This window comes from Phoxinus phoxinus (assembly GCF_949152265.1).
Source record: "Phoxinus phoxinus genome assembly, chromosome: 19".
Classification (NCBI taxonomy): domain Eukaryota; kingdom Metazoa; phylum Chordata; class Actinopteri; order Cypriniformes; family Leuciscidae; genus Phoxinus; species Phoxinus phoxinus.
In genome coordinates, this window is record NC_136894.1 from 7,916,485 (window position 1) to 7,936,384 (window position 19,900).

Consider the following 19,900-nt stretch of genomic DNA (forward strand, 5'->3'; position numbering starts at 1 on the left):
AGATCCCAGATTTCCAGTATGGGCTCAGACTCAGGTCTCACTCTTGAACTATTTCCTGTCGTAGTCTCGCTCAGCCCTGACCTGTGGTTGCGGTTTTTGATGTTAAAGAAGAGGAAGGCTCCTGCCATGAGCATGCCCAGGATAGTGATGGTAGAAAGGATGCTGTAGAGGGGGACGTTTATTTGCCGGCGCTGCAGACGCACAAACGTCCGATCCTTCGGCGGTTCAACACCTACGAGAGTCATGATGGTTCACAGTCAGTTACTCTTGGAGTCATCTCAAAGAACGTCATCTCAGAGAAAGCTCTCAACATTTCCCTGTGTAATTTAAATGACTAAGATTTTAAAATGCCACTCATGTGACATACAGTATGAGCTCTATTTCTGCACAATGTTACATAATAATATTTGTGGATGGGTCTAAAAACGGTGACCGTGATGTAAGACACGATTAGATCTTACATCATAATGAGAAGTTGGAAGACAGTAGAGCACTTAAACCAAATGAGTCACCAAAATGAGTCGAGAGTTATTTGCGTGACTTGACAACCTTGGTGATTTCATGCACAACTGTGAGGCTTTACTGCTATTAGCTCAAAAGCAAATTTCATTTAGAAAACAATCTCAGTTGGGGTGAGTGTTTGGACATTTTTTTCCTCTCTTTTCCCGCCAGAGTATTATTTTTAAGTTGCCAGCCAGCGCCAGCATTTTTGATCATATCATACACAAATATTTCATGGCCCCCAGAATAATTTGTTGTATGAATATGTATACAGTGAATATATCTAAACAAAGAACATAGCCTAAAACATTTTATTCAGCTTCATTCATCATTTTTTTAATCAACACTTTGAATGTGGGTAAGTTTCTTCAAAAAAAGATTTTTAACAAAAAGCTAAGAAAATCATGTTTTTGTCAAAGACTTTGTCCAGATCGAAACATAGATTGAGTCCATCAACACCACAAAGCTTGCACAGTCATATATCTCTTTGCAGGTTTTGGTTTCTCAGTAATGTTGGGCAGTTTTGATTTATATGCTGTTGCATTGTGCTGACCACATTAGCATACTTATGCATTAACAACTTCTATCCACTCCTTCTGGTTTACGCAGATCTTTTTCTTTGCTTGTTTTTGGATCCGGAGATGCTGAACTATTTCAGAAGATCTGTAACAGCGGCCGTACCCTATTACAGTAAAAACAACGGTCTGCTGGAAAAACTCATCGATTGGCTGGCAAGTGTTTTGTCATAAATGATGGAAAATCTCAACAATGGCGGGGAAAGAGTTGAGTATGCCAAATGATTCCTTCAGATTCCCTCTTAACAAGTTCTAATAAAGTAAGATAATTATACATTTAACTTCCTGTCCACCACTGTGTTCCTCAGAGGCAAAAAAAAAAAAAAAACATTCCAAGGAATAAGGAAAAAACAAACAAAAGAATGGCAATGTGGGCAAACAGAAAAATAACTCTTGCATTATTCAGATGACCACACAGAACAGTGGGAACACAACATTGGCAGGCATGTGAACCTTCTGCCTCTCTCTCACTCAAACGCTGACCCGCAAACACACACACACAAACGGGGCTTTTCCTACCTTGGAACTTGATGGTGTTGTTGATAAGGTCCAGTACATCTGCAATGGCGTTGTACTCGCCCACCTTCACCTCTTTACCCTCTGTGAAAGACAGCAAGAACAAGAGGACGACGGAGATAAGAGCAGTGTGTTCAAAGCCGGCGGCCCCCAGAGAGAAACATGACAATAGACAGTACATTTAGTTTCTGTGCGCTCCACTGCAGAACCTGCCCAACATATTGTCCCAAAATACTCAGGGCGATGCTGACCTGAAAAAGTATGTAAATCGCAACCTCACGCATTTGCACATCAATTAAAAGGCACCTGATTAGAGAGTCTGGAAAAACAATGAATTGAAACATTGATCTCATGATGAATAACTCAAAAAACCAAGCTTTTCTAACAAGGATGCATTGTTTATTTTTACACACTTTTTGCTTTGGCAAAAATGTCCTTTAAAGGAGGTGCAGTAAGTGATTTCTGGTAAGAGTTGTTAAAGGGGTGGTATAATGTCCTTTTCACAATCTGTAAAATAAATCTCTGATGTCCCCAGAGTGTGTATGTGAAGTTTTAGCTCAAAATACGTCACAGATATTTTTATATAGCATGTTAAAGTTGTCACTTTTTGAGGGTGAGCAAAATCGCACCGTTTTTGTGTCTGTCCCTTTAAATGCAAATGAGCTGCTGCTCCCGCACAGGGGGCGGAGCTTCAACAGCTTGTGTCCTTTTACCTCACACACACGCACTGAAAATTTCAAAAACTTTTAGCCTTTTATGTTCAAACCTAAGTCAGAAAGATGGAGAGACTCAAGAAGAAGTGGCAACATGTAGACGTGTACATGTTCAGAAATGTCTTGTAGCACCAGGACATTTCTGAATGGTTAGTTGATGAATTTATGTAGCTTATGTGTAGTTATCTTCTAGTCATTGATTAGCATATTCTGTCTTGATAATCTATAAATCGTGTTCCGGGGGCGGGGTTTATGTAAATTTTAGGGTTGGTGATGTCACTAACCTGCAAGGAATGTCTTGTAGTCCCTACCAGCCGTTTGTTGTAGTCCTTAAAAAGCAATTTCTTTCAAAAAAAAAAATCTCCCTTTGCTTTGAACTTTGAGCGTTGTAATTTTGCAGATGTTGTTTATGCTCAAACAGCAACATTACACACTAACTAAATTTAGAAAAGTGAAATCATATTCAACCACCCCTTTAATATTTGAAATGCCTCCGCCCCCACATGTACACACTATGCAACAAAGGCAACGACTATGGCGGATTCTACTGTGCCTGCCGCACGAGGGTATGATGTCATCAATAAGTGAAAGCAATTTGTGTTACTATGATAATTCAGGTCGAATGTCTAATTGTTGTTTAGCTCCTCTACTCCTTCGATGGCAAAGTCATCCCTTCCATCACAGAAAATAAAAAACAGTTTTCATGAAGAGCTCCCTACATAACACGATAGTCCAAGTATTAATATATTACAAATGTGACACGATTAAGGGTTTATAGCGATCCTTAAAAGCAGAAATCAAAATTACTGCTGATTGGCTACAAGTGTACTTTGATGCTCAGTCCGATGCATTTAAAAAAAAAAAAAATTCAAATCGCTTACTGCACCTTTAAATTAAGTCAATATTATTTAGCCTTGCTATATATTAATTTTAACCCGTTTTACTCAGAATGAAATGGCAATATAGTAAATATTTTTTTGCAAATCATAACATGATATACACAAAAGCTCAAAAGTTTGGTGTTAGTAAGATTATTTAACATTTTTGAAAGTCTTGAAATTATTCTTACCAAGGATGCATTTGTTGGATAAAAAATACAGTAAAAACAGTAATATTGTGAAACATTACAGGTGAAACTCGAAAAATGTGAATATCGTGCAAAAGTTATAATTTTGATGATTATGGCTTGCAGCTTATGAAAACCCCAAATTCAAAATCTATTAAATATTACATGAAATCAATAAAAAATATACAAATTAATACAGAAATGTCGGCCATCTGAAAAGTATAATCATGAATATGTACTCAGTACTTGGTTTGGGCCCCTTTTGCATGAATTACCGCCTTAATGCGGCGAAATAAATGTACTTTTGCACGATATTCTAATTTTTCGAGTTTCACCTGTAACACCAGTTTTGTATCCAAAGATGCAATAAAATAAAGCTTATAGTCAATAAATCCCCAGCAGAACAAGACTTACTCTCAGAAGGCAAATATAAGGCAAAGTCTATTCCAAACGCCATCTTAAAACTCAATATTTCTCCCTGGTGTTCGCTTTAAGACTACTTGTGTATTGACTGTCACACTTGCAGGGAAAAATGCATTAGAACCTAGGAAATAAGATATTTATCATTTAGCTCCTGGAAGTATATAGTTTCCTAACTGCTAACATTAAACATTTACTGTACTGAACTGAGATGCCAACCTATTTTCTGCTCAATACAATTCATTTTTCACATATAACTGCTGTGGGTCCACTAGGCCAAGCTTTCATGTGAATAACACAATTTAAACATGGTAGCCAACAAGATTAACCAGTACTAGTGCTAATGGACCTCCTCCATTCTGACATTTGATTAAGTTTAGTCCCTTAGGAGGTCTTGCTGTGTCAGGTGAATCATTGACTGTGAATAATCAGGTGATGTCAGAACTCCATGTAGTAAACGTCATCATTCAGTACTTATCTGACCATGAGATCAATGGGACACTACAAAAACCACAAGCATGTAAACTGATGGACAGCATTCGGTTATTAGCTGTCAACTGTAATGACTTATAAAGACTTAAATATTGGTCAGAAAAGTATTTTTCAAAAAGGCGACGAGAAAGAAATAGTTTGGCCCGAACGCAATCTTGTTAGGAGGCGGTTGTCACATAACTAGGTTAAGAAATGGCTCTGAGTGTCCTGCCCAGATGGTTTGGTGTATGGTGGCAGTAGGTGTGATATAGGAGCTGAATCCAGAAAGAAACTGGGAAATCTGAGGGAATTAGCAAACCACCTGAGTGTGAGCTGCAAAAATCATATTCTTAACTCATTTGTGTCTTATTTTCCAGTTCAAACATCTAAACATTTCACAGTTAGATAAAATACATTTCTATTAATGATGCTCTCTCTGAAAACAAGTGAATGAAATCTTGCAATTTAGCTTCTCAACATATATCTGGATTCAGGGATATTTTTATTGGAAAACAAATTAAAGAACCAATTAAAAAGCCATTAGGAAGTCATTTTAGAGTGAATGATAGAGAGACTCGATGTGCGAGTCGATGTGTGAGTCAGTGACTGCATGAAAGAACTAAGTTAACGAATAAAGTGAATGAGTGAATAAGCGAGAAAGTGAATTAATGAATGACTAAAGGACCCCCGAAGCAAATCTGTTTAAATTAATGTGTGAGTGAATGAACAAACAAATGCATGAGAGAGAATAAATACAGTGAATAAGAATGTGAGTGCATGAGTAAATGCATGAATGATGGGTATGAGTGAGTGAGTGAGTGATTTAAAGGTGCAGTAAACGTTTTTGAAAAACACTGTTGAAAGTAGATCGGACCGAGCACCACAACAAACTTGTAGCCAATCAGCAGTTGGGGGCGTGTCCACTCATGATGGGGGAGGAGAGAGAGTGAGATTTGAAGAAAGATTGTTGAAAGAGAGATGGCTCATTCTCAGAAATCACTTACTGCATCTTTAATGCGAGTAAACAAATGAGTGAGAATGCGAGTAAACAAATGAGTGAGAAAGTGACTGAGTGAATATGAGTGTGAGTGAGCGAGTGATGAAGAGAGACAGAAAGCAGAGTAATAGAGTGAGAAACCCAAAGAAAGAAGGATCCCAAAGCAAGTGTGCGCTTTGAGTCGGTGTGAGTTGTGATTGTTCTCGGTGCAGAAGACGACGCTCTCCAGGGCGCTGCTGATAACAGCCTTCTCCTTTCTTTCTTTCTTTCTTTTTTTTTCATTATTTATCCCAGACTGCCATTCGCCTTCATATTGACAGACAGTTCAATCACCCCTCAGCCAAACAACCCTCCGATCCTGCAGCCTGCTCACAAATACAGTCTGAAGAGGTGATGTAACACACTATGGGAGGGATGCCTCTGTGCCGAAGCAGATAAGACTGAAGAGGGTGGGGAACGCTGGCCTGCGGCTGCCATGGGGTGTGAGGGGGAAATCCCTGCACCAAGATTAAATCCCACAAACCAGAGTTAATCTCCCCTGCCCTCAGGAAACACACACACATCCACACTGGATTAATCACATCAGAGGGCCAAGCAGGGGAATTCTCTGACCCCCATTAAACCAAAAAGCCGCCGCTGTGCACACGACCATCTACGTGATGTATTGCACAAGCGCTGACTCAACGTCACACTGAGATATGTGTCACACACATATTCTACAAAACGGCACTGGCATAGATTGAGATGTTCATTTAACACGGAGAATGATCCACATTGGCTGAACGACCTGAATTTGATCCAGCATTTCCTATAAAAAGGCTTGTTAACCATGAAAAATGACCATCTAATGGACTTACCTTGAAACTGGGTGAATTTTATGGTTCCCATGCGTTCCCCGTTCCTGAACATCACCTGACCCTGCAAAAAAACACACACAGCGAACAACCTTCACAAGAGCTGCTTATCACGTGTAAATGGACAGTTTGCAGAAGTCTTGATTGCACAGTTGAGATGATTAATATCATGGCACATAATCCAAGCTGGACAGATATATTTTACAAGGATCGATTTTCCATCTTGTTGCCATATCCTTCACTCTTGGCACAGCAACAAATTGGGAGTGTATAGCTCGAAGTCTGGCACAGTGCTTGTTTTTTGGCTCATTTATTCGTTTAAAGATCTGTGAATTGATCGCATTCTTGAGGCAAACATAATTAATCGCAGCACTATTGATTTGTTAAATTAAAGGAGCACATGGAGGTCTGAGATGGTTGTCAGGTTGTGCCAGCGGAGGAGAACCGGGATGCTTTACTGGTTCACAAATACAAAGAAAAAAATCCAGAAAAATATAACAAAGTGTAATATAATATGATATATGATATGATATGATATAATATAATAATTATAATATAATAATTATAATATATTATAATAATATAATATAATATAATATAATATAATATAATATAATATAATATAATATAATATAATATAATATAATATAATATAAAATTGCTCAGGTCCATGCTTAAAATAAAATAAAGTAAAATTTGTATTGTTGTAGAATGTAGTTAATATTGTCAAAATTATATATACTGTATTTGAACACTTCTGTATATTGGTTATATGACATTTCAACAAAAACACATCAACACAACAAAAACACAAAAAAGTATATATAGGTAAATTTTTTCTTACTTTAGCAAACACAACTCAAAAAACAAACAAACTAAGAAGCAGCATAATGACAAAGAAAAGTTGTAGTTTCAATCGCAAATAACAGTGATCCAGAAAATATAAAAAGGCTATTTTGCATTATCCTTCTTGTGCCCTTGAGAGATCATCACAGCCATAAGAGAATTGCAAGAAACTTGAAATTAAAATGCATCTACTAAAGAGGAAGAAACCAATTAATATAAAACATATAAATAATAAAATCCCTTTACCCCAGTTAGACAACACAATCATTAACAGAAGAAGTAAAGTTTCCAGCAAAATAATGAATTCAAATATAACGCAAAAAGCCTCAACAGACCTTGCAGGTTAATCATGGATATCTGATCAAAACGCAGATGAGTATCTAGCATTTTTACATAAATAGCTCCGTCACTGGATCAAAATACTATCTAATTTGCTCATTAAATCCTAAAAAGGAAATGTGTAAATGCAGTTTGCTGTCTGTCTGCCCCCGGAACTGCCTAATGAGCCATTTAAAAGGATTTGGGATCACTCGGCCCAATAAAATAACAGGTGAGAGGCATACTGCATTACCATGGCAATGATTAGAAGCCCATTAAAACCATGGGAGGCAACTCAGAAGTGATCATATCTCTAAAAATGTCTGTCTTTGAAGTGTAGAGCAGGCTCCGGTCCCAGTGCGATACGATTCTTTGTATAGATGCTCTGACGTGGGCGCGCTGGATAAATGCTCGCCTTCACAAAACACATTAAAGCTTCAATTCAGAGTTATGTGTGTAAACAATATAGAATGTGAACTGCAGTACTCGTATATTTACATATACTTCATAAGCCTTATTTTTGTCCTAATTTGTTGATTTATATGCTCAGGTGGCTTATATTTTGTGACACTATGGAGACAATCAAGGAGAAATGATGGTCATGTTTTGTTGTTCAGGACCATCATTTTCATTATTCATTTTATGAAACGGAGGAAAGAAAGTCATTTGAATGGTGGCATGAGGGTGAGAAAATGGAGACAGAATTTTATTTTTTGGCTGAACTATCCCTTTAAGACTGAAGTGAAAAGCTCTGATAGTAGTCATAAGGTTTTCTCAGTTTGGACTGGTTTCATAACATTAGAAAAGCTGAAAATAGGTTTTGTTGCGCTACAGGTGTGGGCTTATGGGTCAAACATGTTGATGGCACCTTTATCCATCCGTACGCGCGCGCGCGTGTGTGTGTGTGTGAGTGAGAAAGAAAGAGAGAGAGAGTCTGTGCAGAGGTGTGGACAGGCCGGGTGCAGGGGGCCTTATGGAGATCACACAGGTGTGGAAGGCACCCTCAGGCCTGCAAAAGGGGGTTGTGGGTGGAGGTGATGAAGGTGATGAAGCAGATGATAATGTCGCTGTCGAACAGACCAAACAGTCACTTATATTAGCAGACTGCAGATAGTTTGGCCCTAAAATATCCCACACACACATATACAAAATGATATCAACCTTCTACTGACAATGCAATGACTCCATGCTTTGAGATTTTGTAAATCTGCCACAGCCCACATCTGCAGTGCAACAAACTATTTTCAGGTTTTCTAATATTATACAACTTGAACGAATACGTTTTAGAAGACATTTCCTGTTTTTATTTAAATGTAAGCAGTTCCAGCCGAGTAAATCATCTAAAATGTTACAAAAGTAATGGATAACTGTCAGATGTTAAAGAAGAAAAAATAATAATATGCCGATTTGTTGCACGTGAAACATTTCTTATTATTACCATTGTTGAATACAGTTGTGTTGATTAATGTTTAAAAATAATAATGTAAATAGTGATCATCTCATTCCAGGATTCTTTTATGAATAGAAAGTTCAAAAGAACAGAGTTTATTTGAAATATAAATCTTTTGTAACATGTCTACTACTTTTGTCACTTTTGATCAATTGAATGCGTTCTTCCTGAATAAAAGTATTAATTTCTTTCAAATATATATATATATTACTGACCTCAAACTTTGCTTCTAGAATGTAAGTTGTGCTAACCAAATGAAAGCAGCACACCATTACTCGTCACTCAAAATGATCCACAGAGACTTCTCTAAGATAATGTTTTAGTTCCTGAGGCATGCTGGCACTCAATCGATAGCTCTCCACAGAGGACTCAAAGTCTGATGGAGAAGCTAGAACAGCCCGTTCTGTTGGACAAAGACCCAGCCATCAGTACGAGACAAACCTGATCCTTGCGGGACCACTAAATCTGTTGAAGTCAGATTGCAATCTATTTTTATGCGATTGTGTTCCAGAAGATTCTATGCTTTGAATGGAAAGAAGTTATTTTCCCATTTTAAATTAGAATTTGAGAGCATGAATAGTGCGTATCCATCTGGTAAGCCACTAAACCATCACTTATAGACAGTGATATTAAAAAGAAAATTTTGTCATCACTTACTCACCCTCATATTATTCCAAACCTATATGAGTTTCTTTCTTCTGTTTAACACAAAAGAAGATATTCTTAAAGAATGTTGGTCACCAGACAGTATTTTTTTCCTACGATGGAAGTCAATGGCTAAACATTCTTTAAAAAATCTTCTTTTGTGTTCAACAGAAGAGATAAACTCATACAGGTTTAGTACAACTTGAGGGTGAGAAAGTGCTATAACTATCCTTTTAAAAAGCTTCTAATTATTATTAATACAATTAATAATCATAGTTGCAGATAGCGTGATCATACATGTGAAACTCGAAAAATTTGAATATGGTGCAAAAGTGATTTCATACAAATTTATTTCAGTAATTCAACTTAAAACGTGAGACTAATATATTATAAAGACTCGTTACATGCAAAGTGAGATATTTCAAGCCTTTATTTGTTATAATTTTCATGATTATGGCTTACAGCTTATGAAAACCCCATATTCAAAATTAGAATATTGTGAGAAGGTTTTCATAAGCTGTGAGCCATAATCATCAAAAATTATAACAAATAAAGGCTTGAAATATCTCACTTTGCATGTAATGAGTCCATATATTAGTTTCACCGTTTAAGTTGAATGACTGAAATAAATGAACTTTTGCACTAAATTCAAATTTTTCGAGTTTCACCTGTAGAATGTGGAACAGACATTAGCATAGCCACTTCAGGAATTGAAAAAAAAAATTGATAATCGTGTCAAACAGCAAAAATGAATCGCATACATCTTTCCAGCCCTGAAGATTTGCTAAAGATTGCATTTTAAGGATTAACTTTAAGTGAATGTTAGATGATGGCAAAAGTTATTTTTAAAATAGAGGAAATTAACAATTAAATATACAATACTTTTTAATTCTCCAATAAATGAATTCTCTAATGCCGGCCAATAAACATTATGGTACCGATATATTGTGCATCCCTATCTAAAACAGGTAGAAGGACCAAATTCTCTTGTTTGCATTTCTGCTCATATCTCCACTGGTCTTCCAGCGGTATTTTATTTTTTATGCGTGTTGTTTGTTTTTCCTTCCTCTCCATTAAGCTTCTGTGCCGAGGTCTCGCGGCACATGCATTGTTTGTTAGCAGCCTGGGCAAACATAAAACATACTCTGCTACACATGAGAGATAACTGCTTGATAAAAGCCGAAGATGGAGGGCTGGAGGACATACCGTACTAAAACCCAAAATGCACATTAACCCCTATTCATTTCCCAAACCAACAGCATTTACTGCACTATCAAAATGCCTTCTTTTTTTTCTTTTTTTTGGAGAGACAGGTCGGTTCAGCTTCAGCACGTGCCTTTAGATTTGCTGACTTGCCTTCTTTTTGCGCTCTGTGATTCTCTGTTTTGGCAGCCTGCAGCAGTGTGTTCTCATAAACAAACACACATTCGGTGATGTCTGCAGACAGGACACTCCCTGCATACCAAATATCTCCCTACCTCTTATCTGGTTCTCATTCTGTCAGCGGCATCGCATGTTTAGCATTACTAGCCTCTAATCCCAAGTTGCATTCTTAAATGTTTGCCCTCCCTTCAGCCTCTCACAGGCAGTTTGCAGAAATGAAAGCAGGCCTATCTCGCTTTTGACGTGATCACAAAATGGCCTTTACAACTCTTCAGTGTTAGGAAATGATGGCTCAATATAAAATGACATGCCTAGATTGTGCTAGGCACGGTAGCTTTTTTAGTGGAACATGTTGCAGAATTGTAAAGAGGCCAACCAAACACTGCGCTTGGACCCAAGCAAAGCCAGGTTAACACAAACTTACGGTAACTCCAAAGAAGTTGGTTTCGTTCATCACGTCCAGGACCATCTTGCCCACCTCTCGGTCATCCACCGTGAAGTTGTGGTACATGTCGTGCTTCTCCTTGTGTCTGAGGAGCTCCGTGACACGGGTGAGGGTCTTCGCTATTACCCAGATGCCATCGTAGGCAAAGCCGTGGAACTTGCTGGGCTCCACTCCTTTCTGCTCTCGCTCCCGGTTGTACTCCCTCGCGTACTCCTGCGGCGTCTGAACACACACAGGTAAAGCAGCACTGCTTCACAAATAAGGAAGCCCAAAGTGATAAAAAGGGAGAAATATTTTTAAAAGTTTGCTTGAAACATATGTACAAGGTTCTTGAAACTTATTTGAGTCCATTTTTAAATTCATTAATACAGTCTTCAACTTAACATTTATTTTAATTGCAAAAATGGCAATTGGTGTAACAATCAGGTAAAAGTCTCTTCTGCTAACAAAGGTGGCATTTATTTGATTGATAATAGAGTCAAAGCGGTAATATTGTGAAATATTATTACAGTTTAAAATACCCGTTTTCTCTTTTTAATATATTTTAAAAAGTAATTAATTCCTGTGATGGCAAAGCTGAAATTTCAGCATCATTACTACAGTCTTCAGTGTCACATGATCCTTCAGAAATTATTATAATATGCTGATTTGCTGCTCAAAAAACATTTCTTAATATTATCAATATTGAAAGTTATTTTTTTTACAGGATTCTTTCATAAACAGAAAGTTCAAAGAACAGCATTTATTTGAAATTGAAATCTTTTGTAACAATGATTACATTTTTTAATTAATAAACAAGCAATGTAATCATCAAGTAAAAAATAAGAAGAAACTTTCTTGCATCTTTAATAACCATGAATGTACGTAACTTAATATTTTCTAAAATGTTTTTCAAGGTTATGAAAATATGTATTTATTAAAAATTATCAAGAATATCAGCAACTTGGACATGCTGGTCTGAGCTGCTCATTTCAACAGGGAAAATAAAGGAAAGCTGATAGTGAGAAACTATTGAAACTGAAATTTAAATGCAGCATTGTTTTCTATTGCACATGGTAGATTTGTTTTGTCTGTCAGAAATCAGAAATGTCATTCATAACTTGTGAGATCCCACCACATTGCAGACACTCACTCTTCCTGATATTCCCTTTATCTGTTTGGCACTGAGGGGCTCGAAGTCCACGCTGATATAACCCTCCATGGCGGTCAGAAGCTTCTTAGTGGTGCAGTTTGTGGAGTTTGCCTGTTCCCACCAGTTCCCCTGATACCATCCTGGGATGATCCACTGGTACTTACTGCCATACATGTTCAGGTTATAAGCCTGGAGCACACACACAAGATCAGGGACTCAACAGTCATATCACTTTAAACAAAAAAAATAACTGTTAAGCAAACTGTATTGTGACTGTATAATGACACAGTTCAATATTTCTGTGGCACATGTACATTATATTAAATACATATACAGATTTCATCAATTCAACAGGCCCTTTGCAGTAAATCTGAGGCTGGTGGTGCATGTTATGGTGACTAAGTTCGGCTAACTTACACAGCAGAAGACCTTAGCGGCCAGATTCTCATCGAACTGACCAATGATGATCCGAACATCATTATCCTGGAGAGGGGGGAGAGAACAGAATTAAACAGGTAGTTAATGGCTAAATAATAATGAGCTTTAAATATAACCGATATAATGGTGAAATGTACAGTACGTCACAATGAACAAAAAACCTAAGCGTGTTGGTAACCACAAAGCTGTATCCTTAACCCAGGAATTATTCCAAAAGAATTACATGATATTCCCATATCATTGCTCTGGAAAACTGCCATTGTTCTGGTAGTCCAGCCCCACTCATGCTATTGGTTGAAATGTTGTTAGGTCACTCCCACTTGGGCCTCTCAAACAAACAGATTGCAAATCCATTTGAAGAATAAATTATACATTTTGCGTTCAAGGAAACATGTCCCAGACACTGGAAAAGTATGTAAATCCAAATCCTTGGGCCACTTCCCAGTCCTATTATCCATCTCTTCCGTATCATTTTTGTCTATTCTTTCACTATCTCTATTAATAAAATGCCCAAATGCATCAAAAACAAAAAAAAGCAGGATTTTCATGAGAAAAGCGGTTGAAAAAAATCACCCAAAAACACTGTTAGCTTTTGAGACATAAAGACCAAATGTATTAAAGCACATTAATATGAGCAGTATGAAGTGCTTCATATCCAGAAAGAGAGATAGATCTGCATCTATAACCACCATTCATGCTGCATTATTGAGTCAGTAAATAATTTAGCCCACTTCAGCATTGTCTTTCCGCCTTGTCCAGTTCTGCATCATGAAGATCAATCCATCACTAGAGCAGGATGAAGCCAAGACTGAATCCAGGAAAATGCTCTGGACGCATCTGCCATGTGCTAAGGGCTATGCTAATATTCGAGATATAAACCTGCATATTCTTCTGAGGTTATTAAGTATCCTTTTTTTCTCATTCTGCGCAAAAGGATCTAATAACATCCCTCTCCACCCTATTAACTATATTGCCCTTGATTCTAGCAAATGCCAATGAAAATTTCAGGTGGAAGTCAGGCAGCCTTGTTTGAGGGTCGCCGCAGCACCATCCATCAAAAGATGTGTCACAGTTGCCAGGATATTGAAATGCCCACCAGCGACTTTAAGAAATCATTTCTGAATGTATTTTTTTTTTTTAGCTTTTTCCTCTTGGGATGTCATCCTCATGCAGGAGGCTACGGGAAGAGCATTTAACATGCACAACTAATGAGCTGCTCAAGATGAAAACTATCATGTTTAAGCAGAAGAGAAAATAATGACTCCTGTGGGTGGGCTAGCAACATGAAAACAGTAGCGTTTACAGGTAAGATCACAGCGGATGCTTTAAAACTGATCCCAGGCCTGCTCTAAACTCGACAATAGTGACATTAACGGCATTCGCGATGGAGTCGCATTCAAACACTGTTTGAAAGTGAATGTGTGGCATGTGGCAAACGGTTTCCTTCAAATGTTTCTCAGAGACTGTCTCATTTGCCACAAAACCACACTCTGCAGTGGTGCCAAAGAACACGCTGAGATATTGGAACTATTGTGCGAAATACTCCCGCATCCCTTTTCAGGACCGAACGCTTGGGTCAAGCGCTTCTTGCTTCACAATCAGCAGCCGTCACAAAGCCCGCTGCTGCTCCCGACGGCGTGGGCACTTAACCTGAATCTGTCCAGCTGTGTAAGTGGCTCCAGCTGTCCTGGAGTCCTGGCAGACACAAGCTTCTTCCACCCAGTCAAAAAGGAGGCTGGATCGACGCCAGGCTGCCCCAGGACTCGCTCACCACTCGCTTAGCTTTTATCCAGAGCACGGTTGTGAGACTTTCCCACATTTACATAGCGAAGGGTAGCCCATCTACAGTGGATGTGTGTTTCAAAACTCTCATAAAAGTCTCTTTGTTTATATATAATGCAACACGGGTGACTGCCGGCCCAGACTCGGTGCGCAGCCGTTTCTATGTGAAATATAAAGTCGAATTTACAGACTCTAAGAGACGCTGTCAACTAGTCAAACATCTGACTGTGCAAAATTTGAAGAAACATTTCTTCAGCAGTTCTTTGCCATTTGGGGAATTGCGATAATGTCAGGCAGGTAATAGAAATCATAATAGTTTCACAGTGGGAAAAAATGACTCAGCAAAAAAGGTGGGAACAAACCTTTAGTTGGAAAATTGCAAAGTAAGAGAAGCAGCAGTCAACAATGGAACCATGGCTATTCAGAGCATACACAGACCCAAATAAATTGATCACGGCATTCCCGCCACTGTAGTTGTTTATGATATTGACTAAGAAAATATTTCAGCATTCTCTTCAAGAGTCATCCAAAGCTTAACCAGTAATGGCATCATTAGCATAATATGGAATAATTAATATAATAATTAGCTTAACAGGGAACTGTCAAAGCGTAATGTGGCTGAACAGAAAGTGAGAAACAGACTATGAATAAAAATAAAAATAAATATTTTTATTTCTTTTGCATTATATAAAAAACATAAATGGCATAAAATAATTTTTTTAAATAATTTATCTGATTAAATTCCCTAATTTGTCTTTTTTTTTCAGGCCAAACATTGTTAAAATGAGACTAATTTGCCACAGGCTTGTTGTTCTTTTTTTTTTACAGGCAAAAATTTATCAAAATTCAGCTAGATTTATGCTCAAAATAAGAATTTATTTAGTCCTTTTCTCTTCCTTACAAAAACTTTTTTTTTTAATAAGAATTGGCCCAGACTGAATCTGAACTCTGGTGACTTTCATACAAGTGAGTGGAGTGTGTGCATTACATACCAGTAATTCAACACACAGAAAGAGAGAGAGAGAGACATGTATGAGTGGGACATTGTGGACTGTGAGCTATTCATGTTTTCTTAGTGGTGCCTGTAAGCTTTCTTACCTTCAGTTTCTTCACATTCACGCAGGGATCATTAGAGAAACTCTCAGTGTCTGCAATCTGGATGTCTGCCTTCTCCAGCTCATTGGTCAAATCATTCCGCACCTGTCAGAGAGGGAGAATGAGTGAGAAAGGCAACTAGAAATGAAAGAGAACTGAATGAAAGCAGGGTTTGTGGATGGTGAACCACCCAGAAAAGTACCCAATCAAAGGCAGCACTCCCTTCCTCTGATACACGTCTCAATTCACTCTAATCTCCTGCCGATCTGACGTTCCCCCTGCATCCCAATCAGCCTGGAGCATCTGTGGAAATCTTTCCTCCAATGATCCCACTGGGCTTTGGATAAAAAAACGACTCCAACCAGCTTGGCTCCCCACAGACTCCATACATCCTTGTCCATGGATGCTTTTGAAAAATGGACCAGTTCCTTGCAAATAAAGTCTCAATACCTTCCGCACTCCACAAAGATTTATGGAGTGAGAATCAAAGCATGTACTATATTGAGTGCCGGAGTATTGTTCAACACAAAAGGTGTTAAGAAAGGGATCTTTTCATACACTTAAAACCACTTGCTGCAAAAATTCCAACCCATCAACAAGGCATGGGACACACACATTACCCAAAAATACACTCAAACATGGGCTGTAACCAGAGTACGCTGTGCTGTAAAAGGTCTGTTTGGTACAGGGTAAAACTCTTAGAGAAGCTTTATCTTTAAACTTATTCTCTTAAATACAGTCATACATATTAATACACACATTTTTGCCTGTTGAGTCATAGCTTTTATCAGCATCTCACTCCATAAGTGTTTTGTTTTAAAGATCTCGAGACCACTGAACCAGCCTAATTATTCAGAGATTGAATATTTGACAAGTCAACCAACCGACTAGTCCATTTTGAAAATACACTACCTTTCAAAGGCGCATTCAATTGATAAAAAGTGACAGTAAAGACATTAACAATGTTGCAAAAGATTTATATTTCAAATAAATGCTGTTCTTCTGATCTTTTTAGTCATCAAAAAAAGAAAAATAAATAATTTTGTGAATATTTCACAAAATTATTAAGCTGCGGATTCGTAACATACAGATGTAAACCTGTTTAAACACTTGGTAAGATCTGCCGATCTGTCTCGGCTGACCACCTGTGATCAGATCACCCGAGGCGCATGTTAAAACCAGGAGTAAACGGTGTCAGATTTTGGCAGAAACCTGAACTCATTCTGACAGACGTTACCTGAAAAGCCTGGCTGATCCACATTGTCTTGATTACTGATGCGTTGCGCATATTTGCTGGCAGATCCTGGAAACCCCTTTCCACATGAGCAAGTGTGTGTGTGTGTTTGTTTGTGTGGGTGTACGTGTATGTGGATCTCATGAGCATGTATTCGCAATAACTGTGTGCTTGTGTGTGAGCACAAGACCACCTGATTTAAGCGAGAGGAAAGAGAGACAGAAAGAGACACAGAGAGGGACGGGTGGGCACTGTAGTAAAGGAGCTCCAAAGGATTATGGGATTTGAGAGCTGTCCTAAAGCTGAGGAGAAATGAGCATGATGTGATGTGAAATTCATAATGCATTTATGCACTGACCTGTCAAATGAACCCAGAGAAAAACAGGAAGCCACATAAATCAGTTAGAGAGACATAAGAGCACAATACTGGGTGTCAAGAAGCTCTGCAGGCTAATTTACCATAAACCCAACATTATTCCCCATCTCACCCAGATATACAAACTCTGTATGCCATAAATGCCTATACAGTTTAAGGTTTTCAAAGGAGACCACAGTCAGATTTCAACACAACCTATTTATAATTTATTTAAATGGTTTTAATAAAAAGGCCAAGAGGCTCTATCTACAGAGGCTCCCCAAAATGTTAGGGTCCAAAACATTTTGTATAGATAATATGGTGTTTTTGGCAGTGTTGTTATCGTTAACTAAAACTAAAACTAACTGAAATATGTTTAAAGGTGCACTATGTAACTTTTTTGGGGTTCAAAATGAATCAAATTTAAAGGATAACTCTCGCCAAAATTGAACCTTGGCTATTTTTGTTACTTTACCTGAGTCAAACATTTGTGTAAAAGCATAATTAGAATGGATATTCCACTTTTAAGTTTGTCCGTATTTTCGTTTTCGGTCAAAATGCCTTTTGAATGGGAGTGCTAGGGGCACTACAATGAGAGCATCAAAATCGCTATTTTTAAAACACTAAGAAGGCTCGAAACAACATGAAACTGTGCTTGAAGTATCACCAGGGGCCCTACAAATTAACTCGATCATTGACAACATTGTTTTTGTACACAATGTTTGCTAAAAAGAAAGGTTTTGTACGACTCACTTTATCAGTTAGTGTTTCCGGTGGCTGGAATTTTGTCAGTCAAAAGTAGTCGATCTCCGAATGCAACGTAACATGTGGAGAGTGAAGATGGAAAGCTCCTAAAGCTTGTTTCCATGACATATTGCCATGAGCTAAGTGTCTAAGTTATCATGCTTTTCATTGGAATTACAAGTTCATGACATTTCCTCATATGGAGTCAGTTCATTACATTGCATTCGGCGATCGACTACTTTTGACTGACAAAATGCCGGCGGACGGAAACACAGTGAGTTGTTCAAAATCTTTATTTTTAGTAAACTCTGTGTACACAAACAATGTTCTCAATTCTCGAGTTCATGTGTAGAGCCCCTGGTGATACTTCAAGCACAGTTTCATGTTGTGTCGAGCCTCCTTAGTGTTTTAAAAATAGCAATTTTGATGCTCTCATTGTAGTGTTTTCATTCTAATTATGCTTTTACGCAAATGTTTGACTCGGGTAGATTAACAAAAAGAGCCTAGGTTTGAGTTATCCTTTAAACAACGAGTCAATATATGAATAAATACCATAATCATATAAATAATACTAAAATAAAACTAATAATACTAATACTAAAAAATGTTGTAATAATAATATCATGTTTTTGGATCAAATGTAATTAATTGTTAATAGCATTAGCTTTAGCCTCACCGTTAGCCACACTCCCCACTTTCCAAAAGTGATCCTTTTCTTCACGGCACCACAGATATCAACCAGTCATCATGATACCAAGCAGCAACATGTTCTCTTTAGAGCTGCCAGGCCTGTAGATGATGAATTAACAGGACTAGCGTGGGTCACAGTTTGTTGTGCCGCTGCCTTATTTTTCCCTCTTTTTCTAAACCCACAGCAGTCCATCATCAGCCACATTTTCCACGCTGCTCAGGTCCCCGTGAGACCGAGCGCCACGAGTCTGTGATTGGCTGCGTTTGGAGATATATAGGAAGGTGTGTGAGTGTCAGCCGGGATCTTCTCTGTGATGCTGACGGCACAATGAGCTCTGACAGAGGACAGTGGCCTGATAAATGTAACCCGCCACTGACAAATCTCATCTGTATATGGGCACTGAGGACGCAAACTAACATTATTTCAAATTTGAGTAGAAGCAGATGCTCAGTGATTTCTTTTTAATTGAGCTGTTTTTGAAATGTTTCGTTTTTAGGCATGTCATGTTAACTACATTTTTACACAATACTAGAATGGTTTTAAGGTCGTCAAAATGTAACTTCATGTTAAGTTATTAATTAAATATATTAAAAACAATATTTATTAACACGTATACCAAATTTGATATTATTATGGTTTATTTTGCTTACTAAAGACTGGCAAAAGATTAACCATTTTATTATTTTATTCAGTAATATTATTGTATTTAAACTGTCAACCAACTAGTAAAAAAAACCTAAATAAATTATATTATACACTAAATAAGAAACTAGTGGTTTTGAAACTACTTTTCTTTATTACAATACCTTTATCTACCCTTTACCTCTATCTCTTAATTTATGTTTATACATTATATTATATATCTGCCATTACTTTTTAAGAAAGTCCTCATATTTTGGGGTCCTCAGTATCCAAAAGTTTTTTAAAACACCTCATTTAAATGAGGACATACCAGACCGCATTATAGACTTTTATATACAGCTAATTATAAACCTAATTATAATGTTAGCCTACCCCGCCTTAACCTTAAAATATTTATAATTTTACCTTTGAGAACATTCCCAAGGGAAGCTTCCAGGGACAATCTTGTCCCCAAAGTACAGCTAAGTAAACATACATGCGCATTTTTCCTCTTCAAGAAACCCTGGACACTCAAAACAAGCAAAGACAAGAAAAGAGACCATTGATGCTTAAAGATTGATGTCCTATGTGCACTAATTTTTGTCCAT

The 19,900-nt window shown here is 37.7% G+C and overlaps 1 protein-coding gene across 3 annotated transcripts in view; it reads right to left on the reverse strand.

Annotated features, from left to right (window-relative positions):
- gabbr2 (gamma-aminobutyric acid (GABA) B receptor, 2) overlaps window positions 1-19,900 on the reverse strand; it is a 209,238-nt gene that overhangs the window by 56,054 nt on the left and 133,284 nt on the right. For all 3 annotated transcript variants that reach the window (XM_079590352.1, XM_079590353.1, XM_079590354.1), the window contains 7 exons: window positions 15,651-15,752; window positions 12,750-12,815; window positions 12,333-12,521; window positions 11,180-11,422; window positions 6,117-6,177; window positions 1,596-1,676; window positions 82-232 (listed from right to left, as the gene is read on the reverse strand). In XM_079590352.1, coding sequence (XP_079446478.1) covers window positions 82-232; window positions 1,596-1,676; window positions 6,117-6,177; window positions 11,180-11,422; window positions 12,333-12,521; window positions 12,750-12,815; window positions 15,651-15,752 — 893 coding nt within the window. The remainder of the gene's footprint in view (window positions 1-81; window positions 233-1,595; window positions 1,677-6,116; window positions 6,178-11,179; window positions 11,423-12,332; window positions 12,522-12,749; window positions 12,816-15,650; window positions 15,753-19,900) is intronic.